The sequence below is a fragment of the Polistes dominula genome, unplaced genomic scaffold, assembly GCF_049000335.1.
Source record: "Polistes dominula isolate Pdom_NZ unplaced genomic scaffold, Pdom_raw_medaka contig_24, whole genome shotgun sequence".
Classification (NCBI taxonomy): Eukaryota; Metazoa; Arthropoda; class Insecta; order Hymenoptera; family Vespidae; genus Polistes; species Polistes dominula.
Window position 1 is genome coordinate 1,975,109 of NW_028301150.1, and position 23,730 is coordinate 1,998,838.

A 23,730-nucleotide genomic window follows, 5' to 3' on the forward strand; every position below is an offset into this window, starting at 1 on the left:
CGTACTTTTAAACAATAATCGATGCTTCTATCGATTAATTAACAATTATTTTAATATTCTAATACACTCTACTTATATTACAAGGCAATTGAACCCTCGAAGTCACCACTCCACATGAACAATAAATTATATACGTTAGAATGAATAAAATAATAAAATCTAAACGTTATATTATTGAATTTTCTTTATTAGAATTATTATTACCGTTGCACACATGCTCGAAATAAAACAAAGTCATATAAACAACTTTCTAATTAATGTTTTGTTTTAGAGAACAACGGCTCAGTCTATAAGTGAATTTCGAAGAGAAAGGTACTCCAATAGTTTATCTCGTACTTTTGAACAATAATCGATACTTCTATCAATTAATTAACAATTATTTTAAAATTCTAATACACCCTTCTTATAATACAGCATAATGTAACACTCGAAGTCATCACTGCGCATGAACAATAAATTAATTATATTAGAATGAAAAGAATGTTCAAATCTGAACGTTATAATCTTGAATTTTCTTTATTAGAATTTTAATTACCGTTGCACAAATAATCAACATAAGAAAAATCATAAACAACTTTCTAATCAAAGTTTTGTTTTAGAGAACAACACTTCAGTCTATAAGTGTATTTCGAAGAGGAAGGTACTCCGTAAATATATTCCGTACTTTTAAACAATAATCGATACTTTTATCGATTAATTAACAATTATTTTAATATTCTTATACACTCTACCTATATTACAGCATAATTTAACACTCGAAGTCATCACTGCGCATGAACAATAAATTAATTATATTAGAATGAAAAGAATGTTCAAATCTGAACGTTATAATCTTGAATTTTCTTTATTAGAATTTTAATTACCGTTGCACAAATAATCAACATAAGAAAAATCATAAACAACTTTCTAATCAAAGTTTTGTTTTAGAGAACAACACTTCAGTCTATAAGGGTATTTCGAAGAGGAAGGTACTCCGTAAATATATTCCGTACTTTTAAACAATAATCGATACTTTTATCGATTAATTAACAATTATTTTAATATTCCTATACACTCTACCTATATTACAGCATAATTTAACACTCGTAGTCATCACTGCGCATGAACAATAAATTAATTATATTAGAATGAAAAGAATGTTCAAATCTGAACGTTATAATTTTGAGTTTTCTTTATTAGAATTTTAATTACCGTTGCACAAATAATCAACATAAGAAAAATCATAAACAACTTTCTAATCAAAGTTTTGTTTTAGAGAACAACACTTCAGTCTATAAGGGTATTTCGAAGAGGAAGGTACTCCGTAAATATATTCCGTACTTTTAAACAATAATCGATACTTTTATCGATTAATTAACAATTATTTTAATATTCCTATACACTCTACCTATATTACAGCATAATTTAACACTCGTAGTCATCACTGCGCATGAACAATAAATTAATTATATTAGAATGAAAAGAATGTTCAAATCTGAACGTTATAATTTTGAGTTTTCTTTATTAGAATTTTAATTACCGTTGCACAAATAATCAACATAAGAAAAATCATAAACAACTTTCTAATCAAAGTTTTGTTTTAGAGAACAACACTTCAGTCTATAAGGGTATTTCGAAGAGGAAGGTACTCCGTAAATATATTCCGTACTTTTAAACAATAATCTATTCTTCTATCGATTAATTAACAATTATTTTAATATTCTAATACACTCTTCTTAGATTACAGCATAATTTTTACCCCCGAAGTCATCACTGCGCATGAACAATGAATTATATACATTAGAATAAACAGAATGTTAAAATTTGAACGTTATAATATTGAATTTTCTTTATTAGAATTATAATTACCGTTGCACACATGATCAACATATATGAAGTCATATAAACAACTTACTAATCAATGTTTTGTTTTAGAGAACAATAGCTCAGTCTGTTAGTGCATTTCGAAGAGGAAGGTACTCCGAAAATTTATTCCGTACTTTTAAATAATAATCGATACTTCTATCGATTATTTAACAATTATTTCATTATTTTAATATACTTTAATTTTTTTATCAGATTGTTTCAACGCATATACATAATTTTAACGTTACATACCTATTAACATACTTTGAATAGAAAATAATTTTAATATGAATTTATTTTTTCAATTTATCAGATAACTGTCTTCAACTTGATTGCGTTCCTATATCGGAAGGTAATATAAAATACTCCAATTACTTACATTGCAAATAACATTGTATTAATATTCATTAAAAATTTCTGTTTCAGAAGTGGTTTAATGGGTAGCGGGTAAATTTTTTGTTCGTAAAGGGTGGTACCATTTACAAATAAAGAATTTACTTCAGGGATGCGACCCTGCCCACGCGAGCCATGATTCTATCTTCTTACTCCCAAGGATAGAATCATGTTCATTTAACTTTTAAGCTGGAACTACCGTCTTTTTTTTTCTTTTTTTCTTTTTTGGCTTTTTGATATGCATAGATAGATATGCATTTAGTATGGGAAACTGAAGCTTCATTGTAAGGGAAAACATCTTCCGCTAATTGTTAGACGGACCCAAGGATTATTTTCCGTAAGTTCGCAATAGTATACGGTGTTGGACTGAACATTTAGTGTAGGTTTCTCCTAAATTTAGAATCAGTGGACTAGTCCAATCGGGGGGAAACCACTTAAAAAAAAAATCGTGAAAAGTTCCGCTTTAAAAGTTACACCCATCCTCCCTTTTTCCTTTCCCTTTTATTTTTTAACTCTTTTTTATCCGTTTGTTTTCTGTTGCAGATTGAACTATGGTAAGGAAACGACCACAGGTGGACGAAAAGAGGATCATAAAGACGGACTATAAAGGAACATTAAGTGGACTTGGTAATGTAGAATAGTATAAAATAATTATTTGTATAAATAAAATGAAAATTTGCAACTTTATATAATTCTCCTTTTAGCATCGAACGTGTTTGATAATTATTTTTAATGTATTTTCTTTATTTATAGATTCCATGGTACAACTTATAATTGTATACTCTTTTTAATTATTATACTTTATTTTATGGAGATTGAAAATTATGTATATAAATGTATATAGATTGTATTTCTATAAGTTGAAGTTATTCTAGGGTGTGTTAGTTTTAAATATCATCGATGATTCTATTGAATTTCTTTTCAGATTACACTCCTTGTTTATCTCATTTTGTATTTTTTAATATTGAAATTTTTCTCTGGTATTTTCGATAATAATTTTAACGATTTTTCGTATGGTACTCTTATGGTGGGGCCTAAGAGTTAGATTTATTCCTTTGAATTATATTCGGATGTGAGCATCTTTAGGATGCACATCCCTCGTGGGTCTTCAGAAGCGGTTACCTCCTCGTGGTTAGACCTGGGCAATGGTATTTTACTTTCCATGTAATGTTTAACATATTTTGATATGTTTTACATTTCATTGCAAGTAAAATCCAGCCAAAGACCGCTTGCCATAAACATTATAATTGTAATTAGTTTCTGTAATTTTCCAATGAACGTATTTTTATTCCTGTCCTTGGCTCCTTCTATCCATTTCATCTCCAGAAACTAATTACCTTATAATGATTTTTAATAACTTTTATAATGTTACAGGCATTACACCGATAAAACAAGAAATCTTTTATTGTAATATTTATTTTATTTAATTTCAGGATAAAATTATTTTTGTTATATTGCATATTTTATTTTTTAATGCAGGTTTCTACTATCTCACAATATGTTAATTTCAAACAAGTCTGCAATTGAAAGGAAATATCATACCTTTCTAAAGATAATTTTTTTGCAGAGAACAACGGCTTAGTCTTTAAGTGTATTTCGAAGAGGAAGGTACTCCGAAAATATATTTCGTACTTTTAAACAATAATCGATACTTCTATCGATTAATTAACAATTATTTTAATATTCTAATACACTCTACTTATATTACAAGAAATTTTTAACCTCAGAGTAATCACTGCGCATGAACAATAAAATAATTATATTAGAATGAAAAGAATGTTCAAATCTGAACGTTATAATATTGAATTTTCTTTATTAGAATTTTTATTACCATTGCAGAAATAATCAACATAAGAAAAATCATAAACAACTTTCTAATTAAAGTTTTGTTTTAGAGAACAACACTTCAGTCTATAAGTGTATTTCGAAGAGGAAGGTACTCCGAAAATATATTCCGTACTTTTAAACAATAAGTGATACTTTTATCGATTAATTAACAATTATTTTAATATTCTTATACACTCTACCTGTATTACAGCATAATTTAACACTCGAAGTCATCACTGCGCATGAACAATAAATAAAATTACATTAGAATAAAAAGAATATTAAAATCGGAACGTTATAATATTGAATTTTCTTTATTAGAATTATAATTACCGTTGCACACATGATCAACATATATGAAGTCATATAAACAACTTTCTAATCAATGTTTTGTTTTAGAGAACAACAGCTCAGTCTATTAGTGTATTTCGAAGAGGAAGGTACTCCGAAAATTTATTCCGTACTTTTAAACGATAATCGATACTTCTATCGATTAATTAACAATTATTTTAATATTCTAAAACACTCTTCTTAGATTACAGCATAATTTTACTCTCGAAGTCATCACTGCGCATGAACAATAAAATAATTATATTAGAATGAAAAGAATGTTCAAATCTGAACGTTATAATATTGAATTTTCTTTATTAGAATTTTAATTATGGTTGCAAAAATAAACAACATAAGAAAAATCATAAACAACTTTCTAATCAAAGTTTTGTTTTAGAGAACATTGGGTCAGTCTATAAGTGAATTTCGAAGAGGAAGGTACTCCAATAATATATCTCGTACTTTTAAACAATAATCGATACTTCTATCAATTATTTAACAATTATTTTAATACTCTAATACACTCTACTTATATTACAGCATTATTTAGCACTCGAAGTCATCACTGCACATGAACAATAAATTAATTACGTTAGAATGAATAAAATAATAAAATCTGTACGTTATAATATCGAATTTTCTTTATTAGAATTTTAATTACCGTTGCAGAAATAATCAACATAAGAGAAATCATAAACAACCTTCTAATCAAAGTTTTGTTTTAGAGAACAATGGGTCAGTCTGCAAGCGAATTTCGAAGAGGAAGGTACTCCAATAATATATCTCGTACTTTTAAACAATAATCGATACTTCTATCAATTATTTAACAATTATTTTAATACTCTAATACACTCTACTTATATTACAGCATTATTTAGCACTCGAAGTCATCACTGCACATGAACAATAAATTAATTACGTTAGAATGAATAAAATAATAAAATCTGTACGTTATAATATTGAATTTTCTTTATTAGAATTTTAATTACCGTTGCAGAAATAATCAACATAAGAGAAATCATAAACAACCTTCTAATCAAAGTTTTGTTTTAGAGAACAATGGGTCAGTCTGCAAGCGAATTTCGAAGAGGAAGGTACTCCGAAAATATATCTCGTACTTTTAAACAATAATTGATACTTATATCGATTAATTAACAATTATTTTAATATTCTAATACACTCTACTTATATTACAAGGCAATTGAACCCTCGAAGTCACCACTCCACATGAACAATAAATTATATACGTTAGAATGAATAAAATAATAAAATCTAAACGTTATATTATTGAATTTTCTTTATTAGAATTATTATTACCGTTGCACACATGCTCGAAATAAAACAAAGTCATATAAACAACTTTCTAATTAATGTTTTGTTTTAGAGAACAACGGCTCAGTCTATAAGTGAATTTCGAAGAGAAAGGTACTCCAATAGTTTATCTCGTACTTTTGAACAATAATCGATACTTCTATCAATTAATTAACAATTATTTTAAAATTCTAATACACCCTTCTTATAATACAGCATAATGTAACACTCGAAGTCATCACTGCGCATGAACAATAAATTAATTATATTAGAATGAAAAGAATGTTCAAATCTGAACGTTATAATCTTGAATTTTCTTTATTAGAATTTTAATTACCGTTGCACAAATAATCAACATAAGAAAAATCATAAACAACTTTCTAATCAAAGTTTTGTTTTAGAGAACAACACTTCAGTCTATAAGTGTATTTCGAAGAGGAAGGTACTCCGTAAATATATTCCGTACTTTTAAACAATAATCGATACTTTTATCGATTAATTAACAATTATTTTAATATTCTTATACACTCTACCTATATTACAGCATAATTTAACACTCGAAGTCATCACTGCGCATGAACAATAAATTAATTATATTAGAATGAAAAGAATGTTCAAATCTGAACGTTATAATCTTGAATTTTCTTTATTAGAATTTTAATTACCGTTGCACAAATAATCAACATAAGAAAAATCATAAACAACTTTCTAATCAAAGTTTTGTTTTAGAGAACAACACTTCAGTCTATAAGGGTATTTCGAAGAGGAAGGTACTCCGTAAATATATTCCGTACTTTTAAACAATAATCGATACTTTTATCGATTAATTAACAATTATTTTAATATTCCTATACACTCTACCTATATTACAGCATAATTTAACACTCGTAGTCATCACTGCGCATGAACAATAAATTAATTATATTAGAATGAAAAGAATGTTCAAATCTGAACGTTATAATTTTGAGTTTTCTTTATTAGAATTTTAATTACCGTTGCACAAATAATCAACATAAGAAAAATCATAAACAACTTTCTAATCAAAGTTTTGTTTTAGAGAACAACACTTCAGTCTATAAGGGTATTTCGAAGAGGAAGGTACTCCGTAAATATATTCCGTACTTTTAAACAATAATCGATACTTTTATCGATTAATTAACAATTATTTTAATATTCCTATACACTCTACCTATATTACAGCATAATTTAACACTCGTAGTCATCACTGCGCATGAACAATAAATTAATTATATTAGAATGAAAAGAATGTTCAAATCTGAACGTTATAATTTTGAGTTTTCTTTATTAGAATTTTAATTACCGTTGCACAAATAATCAACATAAGAAAAATCATAAACAACTTTCTAATCAAAGTTTTGTTTTAGAGAACAACACTTCAGTCTATAAGGGTATTTCGAAGAGGAAGGTACTCCGTAAATATATTCCGTACTTTTAAACAATAATCTATTCTTCTATCGATTAATTAACAATTATTTTAATATTCTAATACACTCTTCTTAGATTACAGCATAATTTTTACCCCCGAAGTCATCACTGCGCATGAACAATGAATTATATACATTAGAATAAACAGAATGTTAAAATTTGAACGTTATAATATTGAATTTTCTTTATTAGAATTATAATTACCGTTGCACACATGATCAACATATATGAAGTCATATAAACAACTTACTAATCAATGTTTTGTTTTAGAGAACAATAGCTCAGTCTGTTAGTGCATTTCGAAGAGGAAGGTACTCCGAAAATTTATTCCGTACTTTTAAATAATAATCGATACTTCTATCGATTATTTAACAATTATTTCATTATTTTAATATACTTTAATTTTTTATCAGATTGTTTCAACGCATATACATAATTTTAACGTTACATACCTATTAACATACTTTGAATAGAAAATAATTTTAATATGAATTTATTTTTTCAATTTATCAGATAACTGTCTTCAACTTGATTGCGTTCCTATATCGGAAGGTAATATAAAATACTCCAATTACTTACATTGCAAATAACATTGTATTAATATTCATTAAAAATTTCTGTTTCAGAAGTGGTTTAATGGGTAGCGGGTAAATTTTTTGTTCGTAAAGGGTGGTACCATTTACAAATAAAGAATTTACTTCAGGGATGCGACCCTGCCCACGCGAGCCATGATTCTATCTTCTTACTCCCAAGGATAGAATCATGTTCATTTAACTTTTAAGCTGGAACTACCGTCTTTTTTTTTCTTTTTTTCTTTTTTGGCTTTTTGATATGCATAGATAGATATGCATTTAGTATGGGAAACTGAAGCTTCATTGTAAGGGAAAACATCTTCCGCTAATTGTTAGACGGACCCAAGGATTATTTTCCGTAAGTTCGCAATAGTATACGGTGTTGGACTGAACATTTAGTGTAGGTTTCTCCTAAATTTAGAATCAGTGGACTAGTCCAATCGGGGGGAAACCACTTAAAAAAAAAATCGTGAAAAGTTCCGCTTTAAAAGTTACACCCATCCTCCCTTTTTCCTTTCCCTTTTATTTTTTAACTCTTTTTTATCCGTTTGTTTTCTGTTGCAGATTGAACTATGGTAAGGAAACGACCACAGGTGGACGAAAAGAGGATCATAAAGACGGACTATAAAGGAACATTAAGTGGACTTGGTAATGTAGAATAGTATAAAATAATTATTTGTATAAATAAAATGAAAATTTGCAACTTTATATAATTCTCCTTTTAGCATCGAACGTGTTTGATAATTATTTTTAATGTATTTTCTTTATTTATAGATTCCATGGTACAACTTATAATTGTATACTCTTTTTAATTATTATACTTTATTTTATGGAGATTGAAAATTATGTATATAAATGTATATAGATTGTATTTCTATAAGTTGAAGTTATTCTAGGGTGTGTTAGTTTTAAATATCATCGATGATTCTATTGAATTTCTTTTCAGATTACACTCCTTGTTTATCTCATTTTGTATTTTTTAATATTGAAATTTTTCTCTGGTATTTTCGATAATAATTTTAACGATTTTTCGTATGGTACTCTTATGGTGGGGCCTAAGAGTTAGATTTATTCCTTTGAATTATATTCGGATGTGAGCATCTTTAGGATGCACATCCCTCGTGGGTCTTCAGAAGCGGTTACCTCCTCGTGGTTAGACCTGGGCAATGGTATTTTACTTTCCATGTAATGTTTAACATATTTTGATATGTTTTACATTTCATTGCAAGTAAAATCCAGCCAAAGACCGCTTGCCATAAACATTATAATTGTAATTAGTTTCTGTAATTTTCCAATGAACGTATTTTTATTCCTGTCCTTGGCTCCTTCTATCCATTTCATCTCCAGAAACTAATTACCTTATAATGATTTTTAATAACTTTTATAATGTTACAGGCATTACACCGATAAAACAAGAAATCTTTTATTGTAATATTTATTTTATTTAATTTCAGGATAAAATTATTTTTGTTATATTGCATATTTTATTTTTTAATGCAGGTTTCTACTATCTCACAATATGTTAATTTCAAACAAGTCTGCAATTGAAAGGAAATATCATACCTTTCTAAAGATAATTTTTTTGCAGAGAACAACGGCTTAGTCTTTAAGTGTATTTCGAAGAGGAAGGTACTCCGAAAATATATTTCGTACTTTTAAACAATAATCGATACTTCTATCGATTAATTAACAATTATTTTAATATTCTAATACACTCTACTTATATTACAAGAAATTTTTAACCTCAGAGTAATCACTGCGCATGAACAATAAAATAATTATATTAGAATGAAAAGAATGTTCAAATCTGAACGTTATAATATTGAATTTTCTTTATTAGAATTTTTATTACCATTGCAGAAATAATCAACATAAGAAAAATCATAAACAACTTTCTAATTAAAGTTTTGTTTTAGAGAACAACACTTCAGTCTATAAGTGTATTTCGAAGAGGAAGGTACTCCGAAAATATATTCCGTACTTTTAAACAATAAGTGATACTTTTATCGATTAATTAACAATTATTTTAATATTCTTATACACTCTACCTGTATTACAGCATAATTTAACACTCGAAGTCATCACTGCGCATGAACAATAAATAAAATTACATTAGAATAAAAAGAATATTAAAATCGGAACGTTATAATATTGAATTTTCTTTATTAGAATTATAATTACCGTTGCACACATGATCAACATATATGAAGTCATATAAACAACTTTCTAATCAATGTTTTGTTTTAGAGAACAACAGCTCAGTCTATTAGTGTATTTCGAAGAGGAAGGTACTCCGAAAATTTATTCCGTACTTTTAAACGATAATCGATACTTCTATCGATTAATTAACAATTATTTTAATATTCTAAAACACTCTTCTTAGATTACAGCATAATTTTACTCTCGAAGTCATCACTGCGCATGAACAATAAAATAATTATATTAGAATGAAAAGAATGTTCAAATCTGAACGTTATAATATTGAATTTTCTTTATTAGAATTTTAATTATGGTTGCAAAAATAAACAACATAAGAAAAATCATAAACAACTTTCTAATCAAAGTTTTGTTTTAGAGAACATTGGGTCAGTCTATAAGTGAATTTCGAAGAGGAAGGTACTCCAATAATATATCTCGTACTTTTAAACAATAATCGATACTTCTATCAATTATTTAACAATTATTTTAATACTCTAATACACTCTACTTATATTACAGCATTATTTAGCACTCGAAGTCATCACTGCACATGAACAATAAATTAATTACGTTAGAATGAATAAAATAATAAAATCTGTACGTTATAATATCGAATTTTCTTTATTAGAATTTTAATTACCGTTGCAGAAATAATCAACATAAGAGAAATCATAAACAACCTTCTAATCAAAGTTTTGTTTTAGAGAACAATGGGTCAGTCTGCAAGCGAATTTCGAAGAGGAAGGTACTCCAATAATATATCTCGTACTTTTAAACAATAATCGATACTTCTATCAATTATTTAACAATTATTTTAATACTCTAATACACTCTACTTATATTACAGCATTATTTAGCACTCGAAGTCATCACTGCACATGAACAATAAATTAATTACGTTAGAATGAATAAAATAATAAAATCTGTACGTTATAATATTGAATTTTCTTTATTAGAATTTTAATTACCGTTGCAGAAATAATCAACATAAGAGAAATCATAAACAACCTTCTAATCAAAGTTTTGTTTTAGAGAACAATGGGTCAGTCTGCAAGCGAATTTCGAAGAGGAAGGTACTCCGAAAATATATCTCGTACTTTTAAACAATAATTGATACTTATATCGATTAATTAACAATTATTTTAATATTCTAATACACCCTTCTTATATTACAGCATAATTTAACACTCGAAGTCATCACTGCGCATGAACAATAAATTATATACGTTAGAATGAATAAAAGAATAAAATCTGTAAGTTATAATATTGAATTTTCTTTATTAGAATTATTATTACCGTTGCACACATGCTCGAAATAAAACAAAGTCATATAAACAACTTTCTAATTAATGTTTTGTTTTAGAGAATAATGACAGTCTGAAGGGAAATTTCGAGGAAGATGGTCCACCTATCATATACACAGTGCTTTTAAACTACAATACGAATCCTTTTCGATTATTTAACACTTATTTCATTATTCTAATACACTTTAATTATTATTCAGATTGTTTCAACGCATATACATTGGTTTAAATGTTACATACCTATTAACATACTTTGAATAAAAAATAATTTTTATATGAATTTATTTTTACAGTTTATCAGATAACTGTCTTCAACTTGATTGCGTTCCTATATCGGAAGGTAATATAAAATACTCCAATTACTTACATTGCAAATAACATTGTATTAATATTCATTAAAAATTTCTGTTTCAGAAGTGGTTTAATGGGTAGCGGGTAAATTTTTTGTTCGTAAAGGGTGGTACCATTTACAAATAAAGAATTTACTTCAGGGATGCGACCCTGCCCACGCGAGCCATGATTCTATCTTCTTACTCCCAAAGATAGAATCATGTTCATTTGACTTTTAAGCTGGAACTACCGTCTTTTTTTTCTTTTTTTGGCTTTTTGATATGCATAGATAGATATGCATTTAGTATGGGAAACTGAAGCTTCATTGTAAGGGAAAACATCTTCCGCTAATTGTTAGACGGACCCAAGGATTCATTTCTGTAAGTTCGCAATAGTATACGGTGTTGGACTGAACATTTAGTGTAGGTTTCTCCTAAATTTAGAGTCAGTGGACTAGTCCAATCGGGGGGAAACCACTTAAAAAAAAAATCGTGAAAAGTTCCGCTTTAAAAGTTACACCCATCCCCCTTTTTTCCTATCCCTTTTATTTTTTAACTCTTTTTTATCCCTTTGTTTTCTGTTGCAGATTGGACTATGGTGAAGAGACGACGACAGGTGGACCAAAGGAAGAACAAAGGAGGACCAAAGGTGGACCATAAAAGAACCAGAAGTGGACTTGGTAATGTAGGATAGTATAAATTAATTATTTGTATAAATAAAATGAAAATTTGCAACTTTATATAATTCTCCTTTTAGCATCGAACGTGTTTGATAATTATTTTTAAAGTATTTTCTTTATTTATAGATTCCATGGTACAACTTATAATTGTATACTCTTTTTAATTATTATACTTTATTTTATGGAGATTGAAAATTATGTATATAAATGTATAGAGATTGTATTTCTATAAGTTGAAGTTATTCTAGGGTGTGTTAGTTTTAAGTATCATCGATGATTTTATTGAATTTCTTTTCAGATTACACTCCTTGTCTTTCATTTTGTATTTTTTAATATTGAAATTTTTCTCTGGTATTTTCGATAATAATTTTAACGATTTTTTGGATGGTACTCTTATGGTGGGGCCTAAGAGTTAGGTTTATTCCTTTGAATTATATTCGGATGTGAGCATCTTTAGGATGCACATCCCTCTTGGGTCTTCAGAAGCGGTTACCTCCTCGTGGTTAGACCTGGGCAATGGTATTTTACTTTCCGTGTAATGTTTATCATATTTTAATATGCTTTACATTCCATGGCAAGTGAAATCTAGCTAAAGACCGCTTATCATTAATATTATAATAATAATTGGTTTCTTTCATTTTCCTAATTAATATCATATTCACATTCCTCTCATTGTTTTTTCCCTTAAATATTCACCATCATATTATATTTCACATAATAATACTCGATTTATTTTGTAGTAATTTTAATCATGTACATTCTTTCAGTCGATTTTTTGACGTGTAGTGCGGTCGGTTTAAAACACGTCTCGGTCGCGATCGCGTTCGTGTTCGCGTTTGTAATAAAAAACTTTATTATAGTTTTTTATTTTCGTTACCGTCTACTGGTCAACGTCATCTTAAGGGTAGGAAACCCATCGGGCATTCATCACAGAAGACTACAAGTAAGTATAATTTTTCTATCAAACATTTTGATGGTAATTTCAAAGTGATTTTATATTATGACGATGATATTAATAGTTCTTTTTCATTTTTCTGTTTCAGAGTACCATTGCAATCGTGCGTGTTGGCAATGAAGGGATCGTTTGCTTGCATCGTTCAACAAAATCGCGAATTAGAGTCAGTGTTTGTTCGCCGTATATCAAAATGTCGGTTTTGTTCGGGTAAAGAAACTCCGAAAGTTTCTTTTATTCGATTGAAACGCGTGCGCATCGTCATCCTAAGGGTAGGAGACCCATTGGGCATTCATCACTGAAGATAGAAGGTAAATGAATTTTGATATTAAACATTTAATTGAATAATTACTTATAATTTTGAAATGATAACAATGATTCTAATCGTTTTGTACTTTTTTCTTATTTCAGAAGGGTAAGCAGTATAAGTGTTTGAATTTTTTGACTGCGTGCAATGCAGTTAATAAAAATTAGAGTCAGTGTTTGTTCGACTAATTAAAGTAAAATTAAATCGCGAAGTAGAGTCAGTGCCGTGTTCGCGATAAGAAACACGTAGAAGTTTCTCCGTCGTCTGAACCGTCTACAGCATCGTCATCTTTAAAGGTGGGATACCTGTCAGGCATCATCTAAAAAGATGAAAAGGTAAGTTAACTTTTCTATTAAACATTTCTTCAATAATAATTTTATATGATTTTTAAATGATAACAATGATTCTAATCGTTTTATTTTTCTTGTTTTTTGTTCACAGGTAAGACGTGTGTCGGGTTTTGATATTTCAACTGTCCGGTATACAGTTGTAAAAGTAGAGTCAGTGTTTGTTCGAATAATTAAAATCAAATTTTTATCGCGAAATAGAGTCATTGTTTGTTCTTTTATATTATATTATTTTTATATCACGGATTTAGAATCATCTATAACTGCGAGCAATGCAGTTAATTACAATAGTGTATTTGTTCGTTTAAAGTTGTTTTTTTTATTTATAACAGTCGTACAGACTGTTCGCGAAAGTAGAGTCAGTGAAGTGACCGGGAGTGAAATTTTCGTGTGTTTGCATTTGACTGCGTGCAATGCAGTTTTTTAAAGTAGAGTCAGTGTTTGTTCGATTAATTAAAAAGTACAATTTCGATCGCGAAGTAGAGTCAGTGACCGGGCGGGCGTAAATTAAATTCAAATAATACGCGTATGTAGAGTCAGTGTTGTTCGTCGTATCAGACAAATTTCGGTTTCGCGATAAGAAACTCATCTATAGTTTCTTATATTCGTTTATCGCGTTATTAGAGTCACGCGAGTGAGTGAGTGAGTGCAAGGAAAAGTGCATCAAGAAATTCTCCGATGGACCTGGTGGACGAGGGATGCAGCTGGGACCATTTGCTACGAAGTAGGAGTGTTTTGGAGCCATCGCAGAACTTCTTAAACCATGAGTTTTTATTTAAAGTCCCTCCGGTGCTCAATCATGCCGAGGATGAAAGGTCCCAATCGGCACGAGCTACTGGTTGTAATTTTTACCAAAAAAATTATTGACGAGCACATGAGTTTATTCCAAAAAAGGAGTTATTCCTTTTTTGGAATGGCTCATGAAACTGTATATTTCATTGTATGTATGTTTTATTAGTTTAGGATAGGTCTTCTTGTCTTATCGGTTAAATTCATTTTAATTAACAGTGCAAATTAATTAAATGCACTTTTATTTTTGATTACGTGTTTGATTCGTGTTTTAGTAGTGGTGAAATCGAGTATTAATTTACTCGATTTCGTACTAATAAAGCATGTAATAAATGTCTTACATGCATTACTTCGTACTTAGTTTATTTAATCGCGATTCATTTCGGTATTATAAATAAATGAGCAAGAAGACAAACCCCTTTCGCGAACGGATAGACTCTGGCAATTAAGTGGCGGCTGTAAAAAGCCCAGTTCTTTAATTAGAACAGCCAACTTAATCAAAGGAGTCGTCCGAGGTTTTTTAATTATTTTCAATTTTTAATATGTTTTTTTTTTTGAAAGTCTTAAAGACTTGTAGAGTCATAGCCCGCTTAGATTTATTTCAGAATATTTAAATGTATTAATCAATTTTTTAGATTAGGATTTTCAGCAACTAATGTACTAATACCCCCTTTTCTCCCCCCTATGCACGCTTTGTTCTCATCTATGCGTGTTACCCAGGTGTTACACGTATGGGTGAGAAAAAGATTGCATGGGTTATTAGTTTTTAAGTTTTCCTTTGGCGGCTGTCATTGTGCTAGTGATTGCACGGTGTACAGTGCACCTGTGTGTGCGTAGTAGGTGGTGCATTGTACATCGTTCGGGATACGTGTAATACCGCGTATTTTTGAAAAAGTTATTAAAATAAAAATAACTTGTAAAGTCACGCGTGCGTATGAATTTTTTTTTTTTTTTTAATAATCGTTTTGCATAGTAGAGTCACCCACATTTATTTGTGGAAACATACACGTATATAACTAGTATGCACATATACTAGTGTATACTTGTATTTTTGCAGTAGTTTTATTTGCAATAATCACTAGCCTTGACAGACGATTACAGCAACTGGTACGTAACCTATTAGCATGTAAGTTTAGAAAACGTGGTTGAACTAGGGTGACGGAGGTGCCCCGGGGCATGCTCTCTAGTGTAGGCTTTTGCACCCTGGTGGTATGTGTGAGAACCGTGGAGTGAGTGGGTGGGTATGCATGTGTTTTTTACTGAGTGAATGTGAAACTTTAATTTTAAGTATGTAGGACCCCGGAAAAGCACATGGTACACTTGCACTTTAATAGTGCAAAGTCCCATCTCCGGGTTTTGTTTATACAGAATTGTCACAAAATTATATCTTTTTATTCTATCATGCTTACTTAGTAAATTTATTTTGTGACAATTCTAGAATATTTGATATGTATCATGATTCAAAGGTATTTGCAACCATTTGAAAGATTTAATTTTACTTCGATTCTATCTCGAACGAGATATCATCGAAATGAAATTCGCAAAATCTTTGATGAATTTGATACTTAGTTTTAAGTATAACAGGTTTAACACTTCGCACTATCGCGATTTTGTATTTGAAATGTTTGATATAATTCAATATAAATTAAATAAAAATATTGCAAAGATATGCATTGCATTTTTAGTATTATTTTTTTATTTCAATTCGTTTTTATTATTTGTAATAGTAATAGTGCGAAGTGTCATGGATTAGCTTAATTAACTGCTCGGACATTCGATTAAATGTGCTCGTGTAACATGTGCACAGTCGATGAACTCTAAGTTCATTGATTGTCCACGAGCTAGGATAGCTAACGGTAAAACGCGAATTTATTTTGTAATAATTATTTAACAGATTTATAACAAACATCGGAATTATTTTGCAAAATGGTATGTATGATAGAAAAATAAATGAAATGATTTCATAGGTATTGTAATATGAAATGTATTTCATTTATATTAATGTTATAAGCAGTTGAGAGTAATTGGGTGAAAATGTCTTGAAGTCGTTTCTAAATTGTAGGACCATAACTTGGCATGTTACAACGGTATGGTATTAGAATAGAATCGATAATTTACATAGTTAATAATATTCCTTTCGACGAAGAGATATCTCTCGATCAAAAGGTAATAATTATTTTCTATGTAAAAAGAAGCTCAGGATGTTTTACTAATCACATTTTTATTTTCAGGGTTGTGTTAGGGTTGGTTAGGTCGGGTTTTTTTTATTCATTTTATAATTTAGAATCAGGGACGATTCTGATTCTATATCATTGATCGTTGTAACATGCTAAATTATGAGAATACTTTTTGGGAACGATTGACGTTTTTGGTCAATGATTCTTTTCATGCTCGCACGTAGGGAATGTCCGACAGTAGGCATCAAGAAAGAAGAGGCAAAATGCCGAAGAGGCCCCCACTTAATTGTGGCTCAAGAGGGCAACTATGGACTCAATGAGTTATTTGCAAATTCAACAGCATGGTTGAATCTTTGCGAATAGCTCGTTGGTCATTTGATATTTTGATTGTTTTATTATTTTGCTCGTCAATAATTTCTAGTGGTTTTTTAAGAATGGAAGTAATTAATATAGTTTTCTTTCTGTTATAGGGGAACATCGTTGGAATTACCATCACCAACTCTATCAGAGATTTTTATTGCCAAAAATAAATCGAGTATTTGATAAATTTGATTTGATTGATTACAATTCCATTTAGAATCCCCCCTCACTTTAATATCATATCATTTTTTCATTTCCAATTATCCCACACCTTTCTTCATTCTTCATTTTATTCATAGAAACTAATTATTTTATAATATTTTTTAATATATCTTTTATTTTCTAGGTATTAAGAACTTAATTTTCATTTTATTTTGTTTCAGAATATGATTAATTTTAATGCACTTGTAAGTGCATCGGATTTTTCATCAGAAACTTTCCCTTCGATGCATTCATTGCATCTTTTCAGACCCCCAAAATAATCTTTTCTTTTTCTTTTTCACGTTCTTATTTTAAATGGGTAGCGGGTAGATTCTTTCTTTGGTTTCTTCACAAAGAAAGGTCTACTTCAGGGATGCGACCCTGCCCTACGCGAGCCATGATTTTGTCCTACCTCCAATAATTGGGAGAAATCATGTCCCTTACCTAGAATTTCACTCACGAACCATAACTTTCCTATTTTTTTAAATATTTTGTTAGTAGGATGAACTATGATGTAAAATTCTATCCAAATGGAGTAAAGGGTAATATCAAATAATTATTTTTAAAAATAACTGAAGTATTTTAATTCTTTTTTCAGTTAGCATCTAATATCTTTTTTTGTTCTGCAGGTAGCATTTAATATCTTTTTTTTTGTTTTACAGGTGTACCATCTAATATTATATATATTTATTTTTATTATATTATATTTTAGGTACATTAAAAATAATTAAATATAAAATTTTTATAATTTTTAATTTGCATATGTGCATATATTGAAATTATTCTAGGGTGTGTTAGTTTCAACTAACATCGATGATTGATCTATCGAATTTCTATTGAATTTCTTTTCAGGTTTACACTCCTTGTTTATCATTTTATATTTTTTGATATTTACAAAATAATAAAAATAATTCTAAAGATTTTTTATGGTGGTACTCTTATGGTGGGGCCTAAGAGTTAGGTTTATTCCTTTGAATGATATTCGGATGTCGGCATCTTTAGGATGCACATCCCTCTTGGGTCTTCAGAAGCGGTTACCTCCACGTGGTTAGACCCGGGCAATGGTATTTTACTTTCAATATAATGTTTAACATATTTTTATATGTTTTACATTCCATTGCAAGTAAAATCCAGCCAAAGACCGCTTACCATAAACATTATAAGTGTAATCAGTTTCTTTGAACTTTACAAATTATCATATTTTTTATTTATTTCTTTTCTTGGTTACTTATTACACCATTTCATTTATAGAAACTAATTACCTTATAATGTTTTTTTAATAACTTTTATTATATTTACAGGTTGTTTCTAACCTAAAATTTTACTTAGCAGCCATCACATCTTTCCTACTTCTTTCACTTATTTTCTACTTGTTTTTTCTTTCTTGTAAACATTTGATTTATGCATTGTGTATTAATATTTTCTTGTTTTTTTTTTCAGAACATTAAAAATTACCAATTTCAATGTGTGTAATTTTTAAAAAGACTAAATTTCAATTCGAATGCATAATGCATTGAGTTTATTTTTTAATTAACTTTGGTATTGAATATAATTATTAATATATAAATGAATGATTTCTAAAATTCTGAACTTATGCTTATAAGTTACATTAAAATCATATTTTTAATTAATATAAATAAAACGAGTTAAACTAAATACATAATTAATTAATTTATCAATGAGGGCAGCAAGGATTTACATTGATTAACAAATTTGTTTAAATCGACGAACAATTTATATCTCGATCACCTGTATACAATATGTATGTGCCATATGTAACATTTTTCTATCACCACATCATGTCTTCCTGAGATTCGTTTCTAGCCAAAGGATTCAAGCACAAATTTTTCAGAGCTTGTACAGCCTCATCACCGTCATCTTTTGCATATAGGGCTCTTCTTTTTGTATTACCTTTGAGAAATTTTGTATCCAAAGTATTCGTTAATGATGTTTTACCAAGGGTATATTTTCCACCACGGACAGTTCGTTTGAAAGAATTTTTTGTGGACAGATTAGGATGATTAATTGTTTTGAAAGATAAACGATCCTTCTTTCTTCTTGTATTATTTTCAGTCGATCTTTTAGAATCGTTGCGTTTAACGATTCGAGTTGGGTCAGGTGCTCTTCTTTTAGGATATGTTCTTTTTCGAATATTGGATGATACTTTAGGTCCACCTAAAACAGGGGTTAATGTTCCTAACATTGTAGTATTCGTTTGAAGAGGTTGAAAAATTTCAGCATCATTCCAAGATGCAATGACAGGTAATCCACAAGCATTGTGCATTCCAACCAAAGGTACACCGATGGTTCGATGTTTTCTTGGTTCAAGAATGGAATCGAAATTTCTTTCACTACGACGAGCATTCTCCTCGTAAACGTAAATTTTTTGACCAACGTGACCACCAAGTGTACGTACAAACTGTTTATCACTTTTACCATCTTGCGTATTGCGATTATTCGAACTTAACCTTTTTCTATACGATCTGCGAAAGTAATTAGTGGTATCATTGAAATCGCAAATGTTTCCCACGGATTCTCCATTATTAACATTATTTTCTTTTCTTGTCAAAGTGTCAAGATTATTCGATTTGTCAGACTCTAATGGAAGCATCAAACGTTGCTGTATATTCGAGATATTTTGATTAATAATAGATATTCTATTTTTTGAAGGAATTATTGGAATATTCTTTTCAGGTTCGGAAACTAAAGACTCAAATTGTAATTGGGGAGCTATTGATCTTCTTAAAGTCCCAATATTTTGTGCTATTGACGATTGATAATCTTTAATTGGAATACTTCTGACAGTACCACCACCTTGTGGTCGTTTTATTTTTATCACACTCTGTTTACTCTCTCCATTTTCCTTAGGAATTTCAATTTTTAATAAAGAAGATACTTTTTGTTGTTTGTTGCATTTTGATGGAACATTTTCTACTTGTTGATGATGATGATGATGATAATCCATGATTACGTCAACAGCACGTTCCTCGTAAAGTTGATCACTTCTAAGAACATTTTCATCATATTTTGGAGAATCTTTCCAATCCTCGATTATACTTCTTCCATTTTGTCTCGTTGATTTATCATATTCGTGCTCGTCGTTCACTTTTCTTTCTTCCAACTTCTCGCTGCCCTCTGACCATCTTCATGATTTGGCTCCAAACGTGGTACCAGACATATGCATTCTGTTTTCTATTCCTAATCCTTTAAAATAATAAGAAATAATTTCATATTTTATCTATTTATTTGTATAATTGTTAAAAGAATATTTTTATTACCATAATCATTATCATTTTCATTGAAGGGACTCAGAGTTTGCGTGGAAGTAAAAGTTGACGTTTGAGGATTCTTTCTTTGGTTATTTTTCGAGCATGCAAAAAAGGTACTTAAAAGGACGCTGACCTCAACGAAGATAATCGACAAACCAATGGCTAGTAAGATTAACGCTTGCTCTTGCGTCCATCTTTCAATCATTTCCAAACATCCCTAAAAAAGTTAGCGTTGAAATATTTTCAAAAATATTCTACATTATTAGAAAAACATGAGAATGACAATGAAATATTATCAAATGTTCAACCCGCATGACACGGTCCGTTTGTTATCACGTTACAACATTTTTATACGGGTTTCGTCAATGTAATTTGATAATGAATTCTAAACACATTGCTGTGCAGTTTGATAAAAATATATGAAAAATGTATGAAACATTGAAAAAAATCAGTAAACGTTTTGATCAATGTCGTATTTAATTATACCTACCGTCGTGTGGCGGGCGTATTGATGTTCTGCAGGATTGAGAGCTTGACAAAAGTTAAATTGGTAGGTTCAGGATTAAGAAAAGAGTCCGTCTCATTTACATTATCCAGGGTGCAACATGTAAGAGGTACCACCAATTCTCTTCGACCAACTTCCTGTAGTCTCCACCATGAAGTACCGTAATTATTACTTCCGTTTATTCCGCAACAGGAAAACTATACAATTCGATGAGATTCAATGAAATCGATAGAATTGTGAAAAAACATGAAACTTAAATTTATTACTTTTTATATTAGTACTCGTAAATAAATGAATTTATTATACAATAATGTTATTATTTGAGTCAAGTATTACGGAGACCGGAAAGTAATAAAATAAATTCTTATATTTTAATTAAAAATTAATTGACTTTATCGATTCGGTATTAACAATTTGCATACCAGATGAAAAAAGATTGTTAATAACGTTATTGATTAAAAATATAAATTTCGTTTGAATTTAAGGTTAGGAAGCGACATTACTTTCTGGTCCACTTAATATTCGGTCTATCGGAAAGTTCCTGTCGATTTTTAGAATAAAACAAAAGTAATCAATTTTCATATCTCTTTAATTGACTAATTAATATTTATCAATTATCATTATTTATAATTTCTTATCATAGTTTGATAACAATTTGTATATTGCATTTTTTTTAAATTGAACAGGTGTTTGTCAGAATGGACAGAACTTTCCGGTAGACATAACATATAAGTTTTTTAATTATAACATTTAAAAATCATTCTTTATGTGTACGTACCGTGGTTTGTGCTAGGTCAAGGGCTGCAGTGAATTGTTCTCGTCCTGGAACTGCGTAACTACGTTGAAGTGTTCTTATCAATCGTGCCGGTCTAACATCAATTCCCAATAAGTAAGGCCAGAATACAGTGACAATGCATACAGTACATTCACCAAGTAATAATAACATTATTGTCACTATATACTAAAAATATAATTTCATTTAACAAATGTTTTAATATTCATCTGATAACATTGAAATACAATCAAATAGGAATTAATTAAAATTGAAAAAAAAAAAAAAAACAAGAAAAAATCTATTCAAACTATATTGTTAATATTTGTACAATTTATACAATTTTGAAAGTAACCATCAGTCGAGTAGAGTTTCATGCTTCGCTTGTTCACAACTGTTATTTTTATTTAACTCTTAAAGTCTAATTAAATTCAAAACAGTCCCGTTATTTTACATTCATATTCTATTATTTTCTTATCACAATTCTATGTATTATATATATAATTTTTTTGTTGTTGTTCTATATCTCGCATTTGTAAAATGCATTCGGTTAACAAGCTATATCAGAATAATGATAGTTTTTAGGTGGAGAACTCGAACTCGCCCTCCTTTTGTGAATACGCGTGTCTGGATACGTGTAGATCCGTTTCCGGGCAACGACGCGTGACCACGGCCGTGCAAATGCGGGAAATCTGGTTTTAGTTAAGCTCGAGGAACGATCTCAAAGTATTCTTTGCGTAGTTGGCATTTAGATCGAGAAAAGTTAAGATTTCATCGGTTTAATTACGCGATCATTAGACCGAAGGAGTCTTTGTTTTTTACGGGTGCATCAGATTGTAAAGAATTACACTTTTTTTTTCTTTTCAGATCATTCAATCTAATTTCTTTGACTTCCATTATATTTTGTATCTTTGAAACTTATTGATATTTGATAAATATTGTTTACAATTAGTTTGTTTTTTTTTTTTTCACTTTATACACAATGTACACTAAATTTAGAAAATAATTCTTAGAGATTGCATTCAAAGTTGCATTTTGTATTCTAAGGTTCAAAAGTTCTTCTTATATGAATAAAAGATACTTACCGATATTGTAATACATTGATTGAAAAGACAAACTGCCCAACATCCAAAGATACTTGTCATTGCTATGAAAAAACCTAAGCCAGCTGTGGCAAAAGCCAAATAATAAAATAATGGTTGATCAGATTCAATATCGCTGGATCCTAATAAACGTGACAACAAAATTCTTTCATTGTCGGCTAATAATAATGCTCCTAATGACATTAGAATAAATCCTGATATCTGAAATTAAAGTAAAATTCATAATTTTTTACTCTTTAAAACAACAAATAATGAATACATGCAGAATCATATTATTAAAAAATCTTTTTATCATTATTATTATATAAATAAAAAAGGACTTACCAAAAAAATGACATTCGTACAGCACACGAAAGCTCGTGACAACACTAACTTCCTAGTTTCCATAATAATAAGATAAATAATATTATATCGATGAAAAATATATTTGATAATTATGTTTACAATTTACATGTTAACAATTTCACGTGTTTTATTTTTGAAGTGTAAAAAAATCAACAAATCGCAATGAAAGTTACGTCATCGTGAAAAACGAGATATTATATGTTATCTTTGATCCGATTCGATTTCGAAGTTTACTTGTTCGCGCGTGTTCGAAGACTGGAAAGCTCGCACGAGCTCGATGGATGTACACAACCGTACAAACTCCTGGCATCTGTTAGCATACCCATGTTGCGTGCCCTCATGCGAGACCACCAGGATGGAACCGGAA

At 29.4% G+C, this 23,730-nt stretch overlaps 1 protein-coding gene across 1 annotated transcript; it reads right to left on the reverse strand.

Moving 5' to 3' along the window:
• Positions 1-20,434: 20,434 nt before the first annotated feature.
• LOC107064823 (CD151 antigen) lies at positions 20,435-23,720 on the reverse strand. Its single transcript, XM_015317902.2, is given in 7 exon segments — positions 20,435-20,573; positions 20,648-20,855; positions 21,129-21,178; positions 21,181-21,340; positions 21,922-22,104; positions 23,001-23,219; positions 23,343-23,720. Coding segments are annotated over 7 exon segments (942 nt in total). The 5' UTR covers positions 23,406-23,720; the 3' UTR covers positions 20,435-20,514.
• Positions 23,721-23,730: the final 10 nt, after the last annotated feature.